Source organism: Myodes glareolus, chromosome 24 (assembly GCF_982192425.1).
Source record: "Myodes glareolus chromosome 24, mMyoGla1.1, whole genome shotgun sequence".
Lineage (NCBI taxonomy): Eukaryota > Metazoa > Chordata > Mammalia > Rodentia > Cricetidae > Myodes > Myodes glareolus.
This window is the reverse complement of record NC_142049.1, coordinates 17,138,261-17,158,968: the sequence shown is the minus strand read 5'-3', so window position 1 is coordinate 17,158,968 and position 20,708 is coordinate 17,138,261. Positions and strand designations below refer to the sequence as shown.

The following is a 20,708-nucleotide window of genomic DNA, read 5'->3' as shown; positions in this document are numbered from 1 at the left end:
AGCCTATCTCAATTACCCTTTCTACCAAAAAGACTTAACAATAAACCTATTTGTGGTAAAGGAGGTGTGCTGGGCAGCACGGGTAGTGAAGATTCCTTCCTGCGTTGGATACCTGGATGAGTTTAGTAAGAATAATAGAAGGCAGGGCGTGTGAATTGAAGAAGTCCATCTGAACACCCACAGATTTGAGATATCTGCAAGATATCTGGGCAGGACACGGGGGTCTTTGGGATAAAGGAAAAGCCATATTCATTATGATCCCTTATACATATAGTTTCATGTCTGTGTTATCTTCTTTTGATGAATCTGAAGGCAGACAGCCTTGGGGACCCTTGTACTGTGTCACAGAATACCTGTCCCATGAATCTTTGTTAGGATGGATTAGATTCACCCACAGTGGGCCAAACACCTCTATGTGGTCAGTTTGTATCATTGGTGCAAAGGCAGGTTATGAGTAACTTCCTAAATAAACGTAAGAAGTTAAAAAAAAAAGACAGAAAAAAAAGAATAAAGGAAGGAAGGAAGGGAGGGAGGGAGGAAGAAAGGTAAGAAGTCACTGTAGGTGACAATTGCATCCTGAATTCAACAGCATTAATTGCACGAGGAGCCTAGGGGGTTAAGGCACACGGAAAGGTGAGGGGTAATCCTTTCTGTCAGAGGAGCTTATGAACCCAGTGTGTTCACAGCAAACATCTGGGTGCCAGCGTGAAGAAGGGGCAGGGAGTGCTGTGCCTGGCATGCTTACAGGAGACCTCCAGGAAATGTGGGTAACACCAACTAGGCAGGAGGGGCTTGGGAGGGAAAGAAGACTGAGTATCTCAAGGTAAGGTGGGCACTGCTGGGGGATCAAGAGCAGCATAGACCGCGGGGGGCAGTGAGCTCAGAGTCAGAGACTATGCCCCGACCCCGCCTGGCTCCCTGGGCTCACAGTCTCTTGTTTTCCTGTTTCAGGCATTGTGAGATTGTTTTACTTGTATAAAGACAGTCTTCTTCTCATCAAAGTCATCAATGAAATGGTGAGTCCCTGTTCTTTCATCTTTGGCTGGGGAGCATCAAGTAGGCAACACAAAGCACTCACTAATGAAAGGCTTGCATCCAGGATGTATGAAGCTGCAGCAAATCAAACTATACTAAAACCAAATGGGGCCAAGATGGCTCAGGGGTAAGGTGCTTGCTCCAGAGCCTGATGCCCGATGACCTGCGTTCGTTTCTTAGGACCTATGTGGTGGAAGGAGAGAACAGACACACACACAATTTTAAAATTGCTATTTTCCCCTGCATTGAAGTTTTTATTCATGTGACTTGTTTAAAATTATCATCCATACCAGTTGTCAAGTGAAGGTGGGAGAGGAAGGCAGGACAGGGCAGGGGAAAGAAGTCCCCCTCTTTTGGTAATAAAGCACCTGCTTTATCCCATCATGGATTTTATGATCTTCTGAGCCATATGGTCCTTAAAAATTGTGTTCCACTTTTAAAGAATGATGTTACTCCAATGGACACCAGTGTGGGCTGCTACCACTTTCCTCTGGTCCCAGATGGCATCAGGGTTGTACTTGAGATGGACTTTCTTTTTCAGATGGTTGTTGCAAATACCTCCATTGTGGGGCAGGAAAATCTCAAACCTATGGGTGTCGCAACCTCTAGAAATTTTTAAATTACTTTTAATAATAACTGTCTATCCTAGATTTAAAAAAAATGCCTTTCTTTTAGCTGGCTTTCTGGTCAGGCGGTAAGATGGGGACTGCCCCAGGGTACAGTGTAGAAGTGGCAGTGACTAACCCAGAACTGCTCAAGGACGGAGAGACCAAAAAGGGAGCAGAGTCTCTGGAGGGACAAGGAGGTGAATCCCATGCCAAGAAAGACTCTGCTGAAACTAGTCTACAACCGCCATGGATTCTTGTCTGGGAAATGCCAGCTGCTATGGCAACGAGCAATCAGGTGATGCTTGTAAGGCTCTGTGAAGCTCTTGGAGACTCACAACAGTTAGGGAGACGGGATGGAAGCTTTGTCTGGGGACAGATGTGCTCTCACGAAGGGATGTGAGAGTGTGTCAACTTCCAGAGAACCTTAGAACTGGGCCATAAAATGCCCCGGGCACAGCAGGAGTTGAAGGATGCAAATGCAGGGACTGGAGAGGTGGCTTAGCCAGCATGAGTACCTGCTGCTCTCCCAGTCCCTACATCAGGTCACCCGGGAACGCCAGTCCGGGGATATGACACCTTCTTCTAGCCTCCTTGGGCACCCACACCACACATGGCATAGACTCTTACAGATACACACATTTACACACACACACACACACACACACACACACGTACATATACATATATCATGGAATGGAAAATAGCAGAAGTTGATTTTGTGTGTGTACACGTGTGTGTATGTGTGTGTGTGTGTGTGTGTGTGTGTGTGTGAGAGTGAGAGAGAGAGAGAGAGAGAGAGAGAGCAGAGTCACTGCACACATGTGGAGGTCAGAACAGAAAATAACTTTCAGGAGTTGGTATCTCCACTGTGACATTCAGAAAGAACTATACTTCTCAGTATCTTTTTCATTAACAAGTTCTCAAAGCTATAGTAATTGAAGGTTTTAAAGTGCAGTTTGACTTGTGTGTGTTCATATACGTGTACATGTATGTGCAGATGGGCATGCACCCATGTGGAGGCCAGAGGACAACTTCTGGTGTCTTCCTCAACCACTCTCCACGTTAATTTGGCACAGGCTCTCACTAACTCTGTGTGTAGCTCACTGATTTGACTGGACCAGCTGGAGAAGCAAGCTCAGGGTCTTCTTTCCTCCACCTCACAGCACAGGGATTAGAGGCACACACTGCCTCCCCTAATTCATCGTCGTCATCATCAAATTTATGTTTTGACAGTTTATATCCAAATTTTACATGAATGCTAGGGATCCAAACTCAGGGCTTCATGCTGGCAAGGCAAGCCCTTTGCCAGCTAAACCATCTTTCCAGACCATGGACTTTTCAGTTTTTGTTGGTTATTTTATTTATTTATTTTTTTTGAAACAGGGTCTCCCTATGTTGCCCTACCTGGTCTAGAATGTGCTATGTAGACCAGGTCAGCTTTGAACTTGTAGAGATCTGTGTGCCTCTGGATTAAAGTGTGCACCACAGTGCCTGATGGACTTTTTTTAAAATTGTGATCTGAACATAGCAATTGTGAAAGATATTAATATCCTTATTGAGGCAGCTGAGGAAAGTGAAAATCAGACGAGTAGTTAGCTTTCATTTAGGAATTCATTAGGTGAACTTAAATAAAAATTAGCAATTTCTTGGGTTTGGATGGTAATAAATACAACTAAAATTGTGACACCACAATGCAACATCATGATGACACAATGGAAATTGTCACAGTGGGGTGTAATGCTACAATGAGCATTCCAGTGGCACAGTGGAGCTTTGTGGACTCACATCGTAATATTGTTGTAGTGCAGGACAGTGATGTCACAGTGTATTATTGTGATGTTACAGTGCAGGATAGTGACGCCACAACACATCATTGTGATGTTACAGTGAAGGATAGTGACGTCACAACACATCATTATGATTTTACAGTACAGGATAGCGATGTCACAATACATCATTTTGGTGTTACAGTGCAGGATAGTGATGCCACAATGCATCATTGTGATGTTACAGTGCAGGATAGTGACGTCACAATGCATCATTGTGGTGTTACAGTGCAGGACAGTGATGTCATAATGCATCATTGTGATGTTACAATGCAGGGTAGTGATGTCACAATGCATCATTGTGATGTTACAGTTCAGGACAGTGATGTCACAATGCATAATTGTGATGTTACAATGCAGGATAGTAATGTCACAATGGATCATTGTGATGTTACAGTACAGAATAGTGATGTCACAATACATCATTGTGATGTTATAGTACAGAATAGTGATGTCACAATACATCATTGTGATGTTACAGTACAGAATAGTGATGTCACAATATATCATTGTGATGTTACAATGCAGGACAGTGATGTCACAATGCACTATTGTAATGTTACAGTCAGGATAGTGATGTCACAATGGATCATTGTGATGTTACAATGTAGTAACAGTGATGTCACAACACATTGTGATGTTACAATGTAGTAACAGTGATGTCACAATGCATCATTTTGATGGTTCAAGGAAGCATTTTAATGTACCTTACATTTCATGACACAATCACAAGTTGTCCAGTACAACATTGTGACGGCACAGTTAAGTAATGTGACATCAGTTGGGCTGCAATGTGATGTCACAGTGGAGATTATAACATCACAATGCAGCAGTGTGGTGACAAAATTAAATATTGAAATGGCACAATGCAGAATTATTATATCTAAATGCAAAATTGTGTTGGCACAGTAGATCATTATAACACAAAGCAATACTGCTATCACACAATGGGACATAATGCCACAGTGCAGCATTCTGATTACACAACTTAGCTCTGTGATGTCTCAATGAAACATTCTAATGACACCATAGAACATTATCTTGTCACAGTTCAGCATGTGGGGGCACAGTACAATATTGTGTCTACAGTGGAGCATTGTGGCATCACAAATGGCATTAAGATTGCAGAATGGAGAGTTGCGATGTCACAATGCATCACTGTAATGCCATGAAGCACTGTGTTGGCACAAGTCAGCATTTTGAGGTAACAGTGTAGTATTATGATGTCACTACTGAGCACTTTTATGTCACAGTGGAGCCTGGTTCTGGTACAGTGGAGGATTACAATAACCACACGGGGGACCGGTTATGCCACTTTGTATGTTTGCAAAATCTCTGCTGTAAGTTGATAGATATTGAGGTACATAAATAAAAAGTTGTTTACTTTTTAAACAAATTAAGGAGCTCACCAATAAAACTAGTCTAACTGCCTTATTTTATTAATAGCTCTCAAGCTCCTCCAAGGTAACATACCCATCCCCCGGCCTCTCTCAGTTGGCCCCAGATTGGAGGAGCTTTATTCCAAGGCTACACCCAGCTTCTGCTTTATTCCAGCTCGAGGTTTGTCCAACAAGCACAAGTGTTCAGTATTGTATAGAACTCACCTTGAATAAACTGAATAATTGACTTTAGGGTTTGCAAACCACATCAGATGGCATCCCATGACCCACAAGGAACGATGTCTACAGCAAGTCCCATTTATTCACATTCTGTCTTGTCCAGTTCCTGGACAGAGACGGGGAATGCAAAGTGATGGGCGGCACCACACCATCGCAGACTTCTGGAGGACCCGTCCCGGTGTGACCCACAGTGTAGCACCTGGCCCTCACTCTGTTGGCACCTCTTCTTTTCAGGATGATGTCAGCAAGCAAAGCAGCTGTGTAAAGATAGAGCTCTCTCAGACTGGGGACTACGCAGCATTCCTCTTCCAAGGCAAGCTCACCCAAAAGCTGCGAGGGAGGTTCGGATCTGTGTCTCTCCCTTTTATTTAGGACTAATTCTAGATTTAGATATGTGTGGTGGCACACATCTGTAATCCTAGCACCAGGGAGGCTCAGGTACAAGGAACATGCATGTAAGCCTACATAGTGAGACCCTGTCTCAAAAAATAAAGACAAATAAAAGAAATAACTTTCAATTAAAAAAAAATAGCAAGGGCTGGAGAGATGGCTCGCCAGTTGAGAGCAGTGGCTGCTCTTCCAGAGGCCCAGGGTTTGGTTCCTAGCATCCCCATGACAGCTCACAACCGTCTGTAACTCCAGTTTCAGGAGATCTGACGCCCTCTCTTGGGCACTGCACACAGGTGGTGTACAGACATACCTGGAGACGAAACACTCATACACAGAAAATAAATAAAGCCTTAAAAATAAAACCAGAACAGTAGCAAAGCCAGACATAGTTCCTCCGTATTCTTCACTAACCTCCATTTACCGTATGGCGTGAGTGTGGACACAAAGCCACTAACAGTGGTACTATATCACTGACTAGCCCCTGCTGACCAAGTTTCCCATCGCTTCATCTTTTTTTTTTTCTTGTTATTTTTTTCTCCTTGCTTTAGGCGAGGATACAACATCGTGTGGAGTCGTCCGTCACCCTAGTGTATGCCTGTGACAGCTTCTTAGTCACTGCATGGTTTCCATTATCTTGACATTTTCCAGGGGAATCAACCCAGCAGCAAGTGGGGTGCCCTTCACTTCAGTGTGTCTACCTTTTTTCTCATGACCCAGCCGAGGCTGGGATTTAGGGAAAGCTAGCGCACTGTCTCAGGAACTGTAGGGTCCCAGGCTGACTTGCTTTTGCTCATATTAGCCTAGGTCACAGGTTCCTCCAGACTGGCTCCCAAATCCTGTGCACAAGCAAAGCAATCCTCCTGCCTCACCCTCCAGAGTAGCTGTCATTCTAGGTCTACCGTGCCTAGTTCACTGTTCTCCTTTATATCCTCCTCAAGGAACAAGTCCCTGAGTCCAGACAGCGTTCAGAGGAAGGTGACTTAGGTGTCAGAGATCATGCGGTCGCATGTTAAAGCCACTGTTGTAATAATTAGACATCGTGGGGAACATCTTTGAGAAGATACAGATATCTTTTTTTTTGTATTGTTTCTTTCTTTCTTTATTTTTTTAAAATTCTTCTCTCATATATTACATCCTGACCAGTTTCCTTTCCTAGCGGTCTCTTCTCTCCCTTAGATTCACTCCTCCTCCATTTCCCTTCAGAAAAGGGCAGGCTTCCCAGGGATGTAACCAAACAAGTATACCAAGTTGCAATAAGGACAAGGCACTTTCCCTCATATTAAGGTTTGACAAGGCAACACAGTAGGATGAAGGGGTCCCAGAAGCAGGCAAAAGAATCAGAAACAGCCCCATTCCCACTGTTAGGAGTCCCACAAGAACACAAAGCTACACAACTGTAACGTGTGCAGAGGGTGCTAAAATTGGTGGGTAAAACTTTTTTGTGTTTTGTTTTGTTTTGTTTTTTGGGTTTTTTTTTTTTTGTATTTTGAGGCAGGGCTTCTCTGTGTAGCTTTGGATGGTCTGGAATTCACTCTGTAGACCAGGCTGATCTCTAACTCAGAGATCTGGCAGGTAAAACTTTAAGGAGAATTAAGATATCCGAGATTACCCGCCAGTCTTAGCCCCTATAGCCCATCTTGCCAGCTGCAGCTATGCCTGTGTCAGCAGAACATATTTTATTCAAATGTTTGGTGGTTTGATTTTCAGCTTTTAAATATTTGAACATATTTTATATGAGTCTGAATTTATACTTTTTTTGTCCCCTACGGGCCCTCAAATGCTAAATGCTTAAGTAAGATAGAGATTTTAGATTTTAGAAAATTTAGGACATGGTAGGGGCCAAAGAGATGGCTCAGCAGTTAAAAGCACTGGATCCTCTTCCAGAGGACCGTTGGATTCCCACTATTGATATGACAGCGAACAACCATATGTAACACTAGTTCCAGAGGATCTGGCGCCTTCTTTTGGCCTCTGTAGGAACCAGGCACATACATGATGTCATACAAACATACATGCAGTCATGTTCTTGGGCTGTCACAACAAAGTACCACAAAGTGGGCAGCTTAGAATGATAGGCATTTATTCCATCATGGTTCTGGAAACCAGAAGTGTGATGTTAAAGTGTCCAGATGACTATATTCTTAATGGAACATTGAGGCAGGACCCCAGTTCATGGGAGAGCAACCTCTCCCAACTGGGCCTTGCACTGGGAGAAGGCCCAATAGCCTCCCATAGATCATCATCTCAAAGGTTGACTGGAAGAATTCCAACCTTTCCATTGCTCCAAGACTCTCTTACTGTGCTCACTTGTGCCACCTTCCTTCCCTAGGTGGCAATGGCAATTCTAGGGCAGACTGCCAGCAGAACTGACTGTGGCATAGAAATCAGGGGACTTGGCAAAGAAGACAGTCTGATTAAAGATGCAGTGTGTCAGTGTTGTGGGAGAAGTCCCCAGTTCCATTAGATAGCAGTGGCATAAGGGGTCAGCTCTCCATGCAAACGTTGCTCAGTTAGTGAGGGCTTGCCATAACCAGCGCTTCAGTTGGTGCTGTCTCTCTTCCATGGGTACCTGCTGCAAAGGCCTGGCTCTCCAGGCCAGCACTTCCGAGAAAACACACCTTCTTCAGCTGAAATTCATCGCCTGCTAGCAGTTACTTAACGCTTGCTTGTTTGGTTTCCCAACGCAGGAGCTGGGGATGTTTGGCTGGAAGTGTATAAATTGCCCAAGGAGACTTGGATAAAGGAAGTGGAGCACCCACAGTCTGCTCAAAATCCAAAGAAAAAAACCAAGCCGCTGCAACCGGTAGGAAACAGCTTTTTCAATCACTATTTTTCTCTCCGCCCTTAGCCCAAATCTACCCTAAATTCTCCGTGGAAATAGCAAGGCCACTGAAGGCTTGACAGATGACAGCAGGAACAGTGACTGTCTCCAGAACTGATTTACTTTAGATAGAGTATTTGTCAATAGAGGTATCTTGAGGAGCCCGAGTTTCAGGGTCTCCCTTGACTTGGACTTGCTACTCCTGGGACGGCACACAGGCATTTCTTTGGCAGAGGACAGGGGGTTGTTCTGATTCCTGCCCCACAGATAACTTTCCCTCTCCTGATCTGAGGTGATCCTTCAAGGTTTCGCAGTCCACTAACTCTCCCAGAGTGTAGTAATTCAGACAAGATTTCTGGGCTGTCCTGGAATTCACTCTCTAGATCAGAGATCTGCCTACTTCTGCCTCCCAAATGCAAGAATTAGAGGTGTGTGTCACCACTGCCCGGCTTTTTAAAATTTTATTGATTGATTGATTGATTGATTGATTTTTGCTTTTTTAAGACAAGTTTTTGGTTTTTCAGTATAGCCCTGGCTGTCCTGGAACTCTCTTTATAGACCAGGCTAGCCTAGAACTCAGAGATCTTGAGTGCTGGAATTAAAGGTATCTGCCTCTACTGCCTGGATATTCAGTTGTTTTTTTTGTTTTTATGTACTGAGAATGAACCAGAATGTAACAGTGATCGAACTTTTTTTGTTTTTTGTTTTGTTTTGTTTTTTGTTTTTCGAGACAGTATGGTATCTCTGTAACTTTGGAGCTTGTCCTGGAACTAGCTCTTATAGACCAGGCTGGCCTTGAACTCACAGAGTTCCATCTGTCTCTGCCTCCTGATTGCTGGGTTTAAAGGTATGTGCCACCACCACCCAGCTGATAGATCTTTTACTGTAAGTTATATTTGGAGTTACTTAAATATAAACTGTTATCATCATTGTTGTATCTTCCAAATCAGAAGTGTTCACTTCAAGAACACAACAGAGGCTGCTGGGCACAGTGGCACACTCCTTTCACCCTAGCTAACCGGAGGCAGAAGCAGGTGGATAGATGTGAGTTCAAGGCCAGCCTGATCTACACAGTGAGTTCCAGGACAGCCAGCGCTACATAGTAAGACCCTGTCTTGGAAGAAAAAAGAAAAGTAAAACACAACACAATATAGCCACGTGCAGAAACATCCCATGTGCTCTATACATATGTGTCAGTTTGAAAAAGAAAAGGAGGACCCTGAAGATTGCTCGGTGGGTAAAGGAGCACACTGACAAGTTGACAGCCTGCGTTTGACCCCCGAGACCCACATGGCAGGAGAACTGACTCCCACAGGTCGTTCTGATTCCCACAACCAAACCATGGCACACAAGGCTACTTCTCACAAATAAATAAACGTAAATTAATTATTAAACTAAATTATTTTTTTAAATATTAAAATTTTAAATTGAACTATTTAATTCGATATTAAATTTTAATTCCATTTATCAAAAATTAATTACAATATAATAAAATATATATAACATAAAATAATAAAAAATTAAAGAAATACTCATTGCAAGTTTCTCCAACATTGATTTTTATAATGGTGTCCTAACTGATCCACTCATCCCACACCTATAGTCTCTAAGTACTTCATCTTTCTCCAACTACAGTTTAAGGTCCTGAAAGACCTTAAAGGTCACGTCTTGAAACCCTACAGGCTAGGAGACTGCCCAGATAGTAAACTTCCATGTGTACACCATGAATTCACTTGTTTTTGTTGTTACTGTTTGTTGTTTTGTTTAGTTTTTTCAGATAGGGTTTCTCTGTGTAACAGCCCTGGCTGTCCTGGAACTCACTCTGTAGATCAGTTTAGTCTCGAACTCACAGAGACTTGCCTGCCTCTGTCTCCTGAGTGCTGGTATTAAAAGGTGAGCGCCACCATACGCAGCTCGTGAATTCACTTCTTAAAAGAAAAAAAGTGGGACCAGGGTAGAAAGAACATCTCTGAAGACAGCAGGGAGTCAGGAACACACAGAAAACCTATTGTGAATTTCCCCTTTGCTTCCTCAGGGCACTCCAGAGCCTGCTGCTTCAGAGTGTGTGGAAACGGTAAGGACCTTAAAGACAGCCTTCAGAGAGACCTAAGTTACATTTGAAGGGGCCATGCCTGTAAGAGAAAAAGAAATCCTCTATCAAGTGTACTGCTAAAATGTCCTGCTGGGGTCCTGCTCCCAGCATCTCTGTGTCTTAATCGCAAATCTTACAACCACTGAAGACAGCCTCAAACCATGTGACCTGAGACCGGTTTGTCTGAAGCTCAGGGAGCTCGACCCAGCCCCACCACTGTCAAGCCCCTTCCAAGGCCATGGCAGGGGCCCTCGTGATGTGGTGCTTTGATTTCTATGAAACTTGCCAAAGTGTCCATCGCCATCACTCGAGACTCTAATTTCCCTATGCTGTGATCTCCCTCATGTAGGGTGGGTTAGAATGGCTGTGGGCGTTCTGGGTTGGTGACTTTGTGGGTATTTGTTTTTGAGGCTGGGTGTCCATGTAGCCCACACTGGTCTTGAACTATCAGTTTTTCACTGCCGTCCCGTGCTGGGATTCCAGACACACACTACCACGTCCTGATTTTGTTCTTTGCCTTGAAGAGGACCCCATGAAACCTGGGTTTGCCCCTGCTGCTGTGACAGCGTGGTCCACCAAGGCAAGTGAGCTGTGGGGTTCATTTTCATCTTGGAATACTTTGGGAGATGGTACAGACTCCTGTGCTGGGGTACATGGAGCATACCCTTTCTTAAGGTTTAGCAGAGGACCCACAAACATCTGAAATGGGGTCCCTTGTGAGAGTCCTTCCTTCCACCCTTCAAGTTACACTTTGTCTCAAGCTACATGAATAACACATGGCAACATCACTCTTGGAAAAGTTAGCTCACTAGCCGACAGCCTGGAGGCATAGGCTCCTGCAGCACCTGGGAGGTCCATCCAGGAGGATCAAGAGTTCTCAGTCTTCCTTGACTATGGAGCAATTATGAGGCCAGCCTGTGGTACATGAAATTCTCTCTCAGAGAAGAAATATTCTTCAAGACGTAAGCAACGGTTAAGGCTCCTCCAGATAGGAATGTTCAGGGCTGGGGAGGCAAAAGAAGAAGAAGGAGACGGTGAAGACAGCGATGACGACAGGCAGACAGACAGACAGACATGGTGGTGCACAACATTATTTATTTATTTGGTTGGTTGGTTGGTTTTCCGAGACAGGATTTCTCAGTAGCTATGGAACCGGCCCTGGAACTCGCTCTGTAGACCAGGCTGGCCTCGAACTCATAGAGATCCACCTGCCTCTGCCTCCTGAGTGCTGGGATTAAAGGCGTGCACTATCACCCAGTGGTGCACAATTTTAATCCCAACACTCAAGAAGCAGAGGCAGGCAGATTTCTGCAAATTCAAGGTCAGCCTAGTCTATATAGTAAATTCCAGGATAGACAGCCAGGGCTACAAAACAGGACTCTGTCTCAAAATAGACAAGTCTCTACCACATTGGTTCATATGAACTTACTGATTTTTGTATGTTACTTAAATGAAGGTGCAGAATTTAAAGAGATACTCTCAGAAAAAAAAATGAAGGGTGCTGGAGAGATGAAGGGATGACTCGGTGATTAAGAGCACTTGTTGCCCTTGCAGAGAGTCTGAGTTTGGTTCTCAGCACCTACAGCTGGAGCTTACAACTGTCTGTAACTCCAGCTCCAGGGGATTTGAATTCACTTTTGGCCTCCTCAGGCACCTACGCTTAATGCACACTCCTCCACACAAACACACGACTTCAAAAATCGATCTATTAAAAGAGAGAGGCTCTTAGGTGCAGAATTCACACATCAGAACGAAGGCCTCTGAGAGTTCCTCCAGGCCCCGCTGGACTGTGAGCGCCTTGTTCTCTTCCTCCCATCCTGGCCCTGCTGGTCTCTTTCCTGGGCATTTATAGACCTTCTCATGACTTGCTTGCTGTCTAATAACTTTGTGTCTTGTAGACATAACCACAGATACAAGTCCTGACAACCTTGTCCGTTTCTTGTTCTTGCTCTCTTAGACTTTCCAGGGTCCCTGCGAAAAATGTTGAAGAGAGGCAGTAAATTAGCCTGTATCGAATTCAGCCTGTGTCTGTCCCTCCAGCCTCAGCTTGCTAAGAGTTTTGTTTTACTTAAATCAAGAATGGATATTGACTTTGATCGAAGTTTTTTTCCTCATTAAAAGAAATGAACTTTGTGTGTATTTAAGGTACAAAACAGGATGCTGTGGGATCCATACAGATTTTTCGGAGAGGTTTCCATAGTGAGGCAAATGAATGTCTCCATCTGTGCACACCCACCCGCTTGTGGCGGCTCTATGAGAAGAGCAGACAGACTCCCGTTCTGCCGGGTTGCCCACACAGCACTGTTTTGTTACTGTGGCCTCAAGCGTATTAGTCTTTAGGTTGCTCATCCTGCCCACCTGCTTCTTTGTAGCCTCTGATCTCACCACCCTTTCTCCACCCCTGTGCCATGGCAACAACCATTCAGTTTTCTTTCTCTGTATGTTTGATATTTGGTTGAGATTCTACGCTGAGATTGTAGTTGGTGTCCAGGGAGTTCGCCATAACCAAAGACTTGGTCCCTAGACTAGTAGACTTGGGAAATGCTGTAGAACCTTCAGGGCAGGGTACCTAGTGGTCGTTGGCTTGTGCTCTCTCATGAATCCTCATAAGAGGGAATAAGCCTGGGCCTTCCTTTTCTCTCTAATGCAAGATAGTGCTTGGCTTGCGTCTGCACAGACTGCCATCATTGTTGTGCACGCCATGAGGTAATGTAGCCAAGAGATGGCTTCTCGCAGTAGTTTGTTCTTTGCTGTTATGATAAACACTGAAAGCAACTTGTGGAGGAAAGGACTTATCCCATCTTATGCTTCCATGTCACAGATTCTCATCAGGGGAGGCCAGGACAGAAGTCAAGTCAGGGACCTGGCAACAGAGACCAGGGAGGAAAGCTGCTTAGTGGCTTCTTCCCCCCTGTGACTTGCTAAACTTCCTTTTTGTGCAACCCAGAACCACCTGCCCAGGGGTGGCACCACCCACAGTGGCCTGGACCCTCTCACAACAATAATTAATGATGAAAATGCTCCACCCCTAGCACCCAGACCAATCAGATGGAGGTATTTTCCTTTTTTTTTTTTTTGTTGATATTTATTGAGCTCTACATTTTTCTCTGCTCCCCTCCCTGCCTGTCCCCTCCCCCCTTCAATCCTCCCCCAAGGTCTCTATGCTCCCAATTTACTCAGGAGATCTTGTCTTTTTCTACTTTCTATTTCCCATGTAGATTATATCCATGTAAGTCTCTCTTAGTGTCCACATTGTTGTCTAAGTTCTCCAAGATTGTGGTTTATAGACTGGCTTTCTTTGCTTTATGTTTAAAAACCACCTATGAGTGAGTACATGTGATAATTGTCTTTCTGTGTCTGGGTTACCTCACTCAAAATAATGTTTTCTAGCTCCATCCATTTTCCTGCAAAATTCAAGATGTCATTATTTTTTTCTGCTGTGTAGTACTCAATTGTGTAAACATTTTCCTTATCCATTCTTCAGTCAAGGGACATTTAGGTTGTTTCCAGGTTCTGGCTATGACAAACAAAGCTGCTATGAACATAGTTGAGCACATGTCCTTGTGGCACGATTGAGCATCCTTTGGATATATACCCAAAAGTGGTATTACTGGGTCTTGAGGAAGGTTGTTTCCTAATTTTCTGAGAAATCACCAACTGGCATCCAAAGGGGTTGTACCAGCTTGCATTCCCACCAGCAATGCAGAAGTGTTCCCTTTTCCCCACAACCTCTCCAGCATAAGTTGTTATCAGTGTTTTTGATCTTGGCCATTCTTACAGGTGTAAGATGGAATCTCAGAGTTGTTTTGATTTGCATTTCTCTGATGACTAAGGATGTTGAGCATTTCCTTAAGTGTCTTTCAGCCATTTTAGATTTCTTTGTTGAGAGTTCTCTGTTTAGGTCTGTACTCCGTTTTTGTTTTTTTTTAATTGGATTATGTGTTCTTTTGGTGTCCAATTTCTTGAGTTCTTTGTATATTTTGGAGATCAGACTTCTGTCTGATGTGGGGTTAGTGAAGATCTTTTCCCATTATGTAGGCTGTTGTTTTGTCTTGTTGACTATGTCTTTTACTTTACAGAAGCTTTTCAGTTTCAGGAGGTCCCATTTATTAATTGTTTCTCTCAGTGTCTGTGCTGTTGGGGTTATATTTAGGAAGTGGTTCCCTGTGCCAATGCGTTCAAGTGTACGTCCCACTTTCTTTTCTATAAGATTTAGTGTGGCTGGCTTTATGCTGAGGTCTTTGATCCATTTGGACTTGAGTTTTGTGCATGGTGATAGATATGGATCTATTTTCATTTTTTTACATGTTGATATCCAGTTATGCCAGCACCACTTGTTAAATATGCTTTCTTTTTTCCATTTGATATTTTTTGCTTCTTTATCAAAGATCAGGTGTTTGAAGATGTGTGGATTGATATCCGGATCTTCTATTTGGTTCCATTGGTCCTCCTGTCTGTTCTTATGCCAATACCAGGCTGTTTTCAGTACTGTAGCTCTGTAGTAGAGTTTGAAGTCAGGGATTGTGATGCCTAGATGGAGGTATTTTCTAACTGAAGGTCCCTCTTCCCAAATGACTCCTAGCTTGTGTCAAATTGATAAAAACAAAAATAAATAAATAAAAACACCTCTCCTGCATAGGCTGGCTACGTAGCCTGTGCTGTGCTGTTCGTAGTGTGCTCTGTTTGGGTGATCTACACAGACACTCGCACACATACACATGCGCACACACGATAATCCTAGGTTCACAGGTATTTTCAAGTTTAAATGTGAGACATGAGTCTGGCTTCTTGTTTCTGTGTGAACTTGTCTGGATAGTTTTCTGTTCGGCTTCCAGTGTCATGCTGTGCTAGCCTTCCTTGTAAGGTAAGCTGTATATCCTCCTCTTACGTGAGAGTCCTGAGGTCTTAATTAACAGCAAGGAATTTTATTATGTTTTCAACTTCTATGCTGTCCAGTCCATTTTTTTTAATGTTTTGAGTCAGTTTCGGTGGTAATTCATTTTATGTAGGCATTCTATTTCATAAAGACATCTGTGTGAAGCTGGGTGTGGCGCACGCCTTTAATCCCAGCACTCTGGAGGCAGAGGCAGGCGGATCTCTGTGAGTTCGAGGCCAGCCTGGTCTACATAGTGAGTTCCAGGACAGCTAGAGCTAAATCGTAAGACCCTGTCTCAAAACACATGCATATATCCCACCACCACCACCTTCACCACCAGCAACAACAAAGATATGTGTGTAAATGTTTCCTTTGTGTTTTTTCTTTTGTCTATTTCTCTTTCTTGATCATAACATTACTGAATTATTTGTGGGTTTTTTTTTCCAGAGCTTGGGACCAAGACAAAGCCCTCATACAGTCCAGGTAAACACCTTATCGCTGAACTAGCTCCTCAGTCCCGTGCCGTTCTGTCGTCAAGACTGACTCTTCACAGATCCAGCTTGCTGCTTTCAGTTTGCTAATATTTTAGTGGGTTTTTTGCAGTGTGACACCTTTCAAATCTATTAAGATTTGTTTTGTGCCCCAAATATGGTTTACATTGTTAAATGCATTTGAAAAGATGGTAAATTCTGCTTGTTTTGGACAAATGATTCAAATCCTCTGCATCCTTCTTGCTTTTCTTCCTACATCCGTGCTTTATTTCACTCCCATGGCTGGGTGCTTCATCCTACCATCCTTTGGAGGCGGCGCCTCTAAGGCTGTATTTGTTTTCTCCCTTCTGTGAGGTTTTTGTTTGTGTATTTTGAAACCCTGTTATTAGATGCAGAACAGTTTGAGGAGCTATGTTTTCCGACAAACTAACGTTTTAACTTTGCTCACATCCTCTTTGGCTCTGGAAGTAGTCTGTTCTGATAGAAACCCAAGTCAGACATTAGCATCGGCCACCCCAGCTTTCTTTTCATTATTTTGGGTTAATATATACCACCAGTTTTAATAGTTTTATTTTTAATATGTTTATATTTAAAGTGAGAATTGAAGTAGGGTTTCTCTCTCTCTCTCTCTCTCTCTCTCTCTCTCTGTGTGTGTGTGTGTGTATGTGTGTGTCTATTTGATACAGCATCTCTCTATGTAGCTAAAGCTGATTTTAAACTTGCCCTGTAGCCCAGCATGGCCTCAAACTCATAATCCTACTGTCTCAGCCTTCCAAGTGCTGGCTTAAATGGAGTTTGTTTTTGACATCATATAATTGAAATTTGTATTTTCATTAATGTGTCTTTCTTATTTTTGTGCTTGGTGCATTATGCATATTCAGTAAATATTGGTGATAACACAGGGATATAAGAATGAGTGAATTCCACCTAGCAATCAGAACTGATGTATCTGCTTCCTAAGTATAGTATTTACAGCATTTACATTTAATGTTGTTATTGGCAAGTTTGAGTTTTCCATTTCTTTCTTTTCCATTTCTACTTGTCCTGTTTATTTTTCTCTTTTTTTGGCATCCTTAAGAATGGTTATTTTAATGATTCCACATAATCTCCTTTGTTAGTTTATTGTGCCTTTGCCTTATTTTAGGACTTAAACATTCATTTTAAAAGTGACATTAAGTTGAGTCCTCCAGTTTATGTAATGAAGATTAAACCGCCTAAGCCCATAGCAGGTAAGTAAGAGGTAGCACTTGTTTCTTTTGCTGTTGTTTCCTCTTTTGTTTTCCTTACTAGCCCTACCCCATGCTCTTGTTTCCTACTTATTAGCGGTAATATGTAATTAAATGCACAATTCTAAAAAGCATTTTTTTTTAAACTCTGAGGCCTTAGGACTAAAAACCAAAAGGAAGCACAAATATTACAAGAATTCAGTTAGTAGAATTAGGAGATTGGGGCTGGAGAGATGGTTCACAGGTTAAGAGCCCTGGCTGCACTTCCAAAGGTCCTGAGTTCAATTCCCAGCAATTATATGGTCGCTCACAACCAACTGTAGTGAGATCTGGTGCCCTCTTCTGGCTGCAGGCATACATGTAGGCAGAACACTAGACATAATAAATAAATAAATCTTTGAAAAACAGAATTAGGAGATCAAAGAGATTACTAGGAAGAATTAACTCATTCCCATACTTCCATATAAGTCATTATCACTCTTTTGCTTAATGTCTGCAAACAAGCATGGAGACCAGAAAGGCAAATCTCCTTCATTCTAGAAGCTGAAGGTCTACCAAGGGAGAGTAGACGGAAGCCACAGTGCGGTATTTTAAATATAGTAACTGGAAACATTTAGGACTGTGAAAACAGAAAGGAATGTCTCACTCTGCCCGGGGATAAACAAAGGCTTTATCAAATGAAGGGATATTGGAGCAAAGTCTAGAAGGCTAAGTAAGAGTTGGCCAAGAAGAGGAAAGCAGTGAGCCATTATAAGCAGAGAGTATGGAGTATCTTGGCATTCACATGGTCTCAAAGACATACCAATAAAAATGTTTACCACACCCATAGACTTCATAGCGTTATTGACAAGGACAGCAGACTTGTAGGTAAAATCTAGTATATTTGTACAAAGGAATACTTTGCAGCCGTTAAAAATCAAAGAGAAAGGGTTGGAAAGATGGCTTAGCAGTTAAGAGCGCTGGCTGCTCTTCCAGAGGACCCAGGGTTCAATTCCCAGCACCCACCAGGGAGTTTATGACAGTCTGTAACTCCAGTTCCAGAGGATCTGACACCCTCACACAGACATATATGCAGGCAAAACATCAATGTACATAAAATAAAAATAAATAAATTATTTTGGAGAAAAAATCAGAGAGAAATGCAAAGGCCAAAGAATAGTATTGACTTAAAAAGATAATATTAATGGAAGCTGGGGACGTGGCTTGGCAGTAAGGACATGTGTTGTTCTTACAGAGGACCCACGCTCATTTCGTAGCACCCACGTGGTGGCTCATTCCAGTCAGAGGGGACCTGACACCGAGTCTGGCCTCCATGGACAGCGGGCATGCACATACAACACAGACATGCAGGCCAAACACCACGCGCGGGAAATAAAAAGTCATTAAAAAATTTAAAAGAAATTAGTGATAGGACTCGCAAGATTTGTTACAAGGGCTGGAGAGATGGAGCAGTGGCTAAGAGCACTTGTTGCTCTTATAGGTGACCCACGTTTGGGTCCCATCAGCTACATGGTGGTTACAACTATCAATAGCTCCAGTTCCGGGGAATTGGCCCCCTCTTCTGACCTCTGTGAGCACCAAGAATGCATGTGGTACAAGCAACACACACATAAATAAATATATATTATAAAAAAAAGTTAAAGGTTTTTTGTAAAACTGCAGTAATTGAGAAAAAATTAATCAGCTGGGCAGTGGTGGCACACGCCTTTAACCCCAGCACTCAGAAGGCAGAGGCAGGCAGATCTCTGTGAGTTCAAGGTCAGCCTGGTCTACAGAGTGAGTTCCAGGACAGCCAGAGCTACAGAGAGAAACCTAGTTTCACGTCTCAAAACAAACAAACAAACAAACAAAAAAAGATGAATCTGTAATCCTAGCATTTACGTAGGCAGAGGCAGGAGGATCATGAATTCAAGGTCATTCTCTATCACATCTTGAGATAAATAGATAGATAAAGAGAGAGAGAGAGAGAGAGAGAGAGAGAGAGAGAGAGAGAGAGAGAGAGAGACTTGTAAATACCAAGAGACCTGTGTAAGAATGGCAGTAGTGGTCCAGGATATAGTTCAGTAGGTACAGTGTCTCCTCATAAGCCTGATGACCTGAGTTCAGATCCCCGGAACCCACATAAAAAGTGTTGTGTGATGGTGTGTGCCTTATAACCCCAGAACTGGGAGGCCATGTGGGCACTGGATCCCTGAAGCTAGTCGTCCGTTCAGTCTAGCTTAGTCAATGAACTTCAAATTCACTGAGAGACCCTGTCTCTGAGACTAAAGGTAGAGATCAAGGAAAGACAGCTGATGTCTACCTCTGGCCTTCACACATACCTATAGTAACAAGTGTACAGACACCGCGCACGCACACACACACACACACACACACACACGCACGCACGCACGCACGCATGCACGCACGCACGCACACACGCACGCACACATGCACGCAGGCACAGGATAGCATAGTGGACTGGGAATGTCTTAATGGGAGTGATTGCCTGCTGGGCATGAGATCCTGGGTTTTACTCCTAGCTCTAGAGTGCAAACGAGGCAGAGACTGTGTAAGAATAGCGGGAAGTGATGGTCATTGCCAGGTCGGGCCTTTCTTTGTTGGAGAAACAGCAGCACAGGCCCTAGCACACCACCGGCATTTCCTTGGCCCTTTTGCAGAAAGCCTGGGGTGTTGGGTTGGAGGTGCAGAGAGGGAGAACATTTGCCCTTTGCCTGGACTCTCTGAGCCTGTGCATTAAAGGGAGAGGGTGGCCGGAGCTGGATCCCTGGTTCATAGATCCACTGTGGGTTTCTGAGTTGAGGCTTGTGAAGGAGCCAGCAAAGGGAAACAGGATTTCATTGAATCCTGGGATCTCTTCAATCCAGGTACCACATTTAAAAGCCCCTTGGAGATTTTTTCAAAGATAGAGGACTACTGTGGGCTGGGCTCCGGGCAGAATCACTTCATCAAGGATGTGCAGTGGGGACAGCACGTGGAGATCTTCCGTGCCTCCTACAGGAAGTACCTGGAAGGGGAGTGGGAGGAGGAGCCAGCTCAACTCAGGTGAGCTTGGGGAATGAGGAGCCACTCAGTTGAGCCTGGGGGAGGAGGATCTACGTAAGCTCAGCTGAGCCTGAGGAAGGAGCTGCTCAGGTGAGCCTGGGGGAGGAGGAGCCTCTCAGGTGAGCCTGTGGAAGGAGGTTGCCAGGCCCTGCTTCCTGCATAGCTGAAGAGCCGCTGCTGGCTCTGTGCTCACTGGTCCCGTGTACGCATCCTGGATTAGTCCCCCTCTAAAACCTCTTTGAGCTTGGGAGAACTTCAGCAGATTCTTCTTAAAAGTTTATTTTAATTTTACTTAATTAACTTATTAAATTTTGTGCATGGGTGTTTTGCCTACATGTCTGTCTGTGTACCATGTACATGCAGTACCGGTAGAGATCAAAAGAGGGCCTCAGATCATCCATGGGAACCAGATTATAGACAGTTGTGAGCTACCATCACGGGGGTGCTGGGACCCCAAATGCTCTAGAACCACAGCCAGTGATCGTAACCACTGAGCACTCTCTCCAGTCCCAGCAGATCCTTGTAAAATGTTCTGTGGGGCTTGTTTAAATACAGCTAGAACGAAAGCTGGGAACTAGAATGTTAAAGAAGAAATAGCTATATGGCTCAGCAGAACACTGTCTGATAAGCCCAGAGCCTGGGTTCAAAGTCCAGCACCCCAGACAAGGGAAAAGAAGCA

General features: G+C 43.7%; 1 protein-coding gene across 1 annotated transcript in view; it reads left to right on the top strand.

Annotated features, from left to right (window-relative positions):
• Positions 1–20,708, top strand: part of Wdr93 (WD repeat domain 93) — a 45,811-nt gene that overhangs the window by 5,420 nt on the left and 19,683 nt on the right. Inside the window, exons 4-10 of the mRNA XM_048434886.3 lie at positions 952–1,016; positions 5,323–5,401; positions 8,166–8,281; positions 10,335–10,373; positions 15,715–15,750; positions 16,903–16,987; positions 19,852–20,029. Of these exons, the coding sequence (XP_048290843.2) occupies positions 952–1,016; positions 5,323–5,401; positions 8,166–8,281; positions 10,335–10,373; positions 15,715–15,750; positions 16,903–16,987; positions 19,852–20,029 (598 nt within the window). The remainder of the gene's footprint in view (positions 1–951; positions 1,017–5,322; positions 5,402–8,165; positions 8,282–10,334; positions 10,374–15,714; positions 15,751–16,902; positions 16,988–19,851; positions 20,030–20,708) is intronic.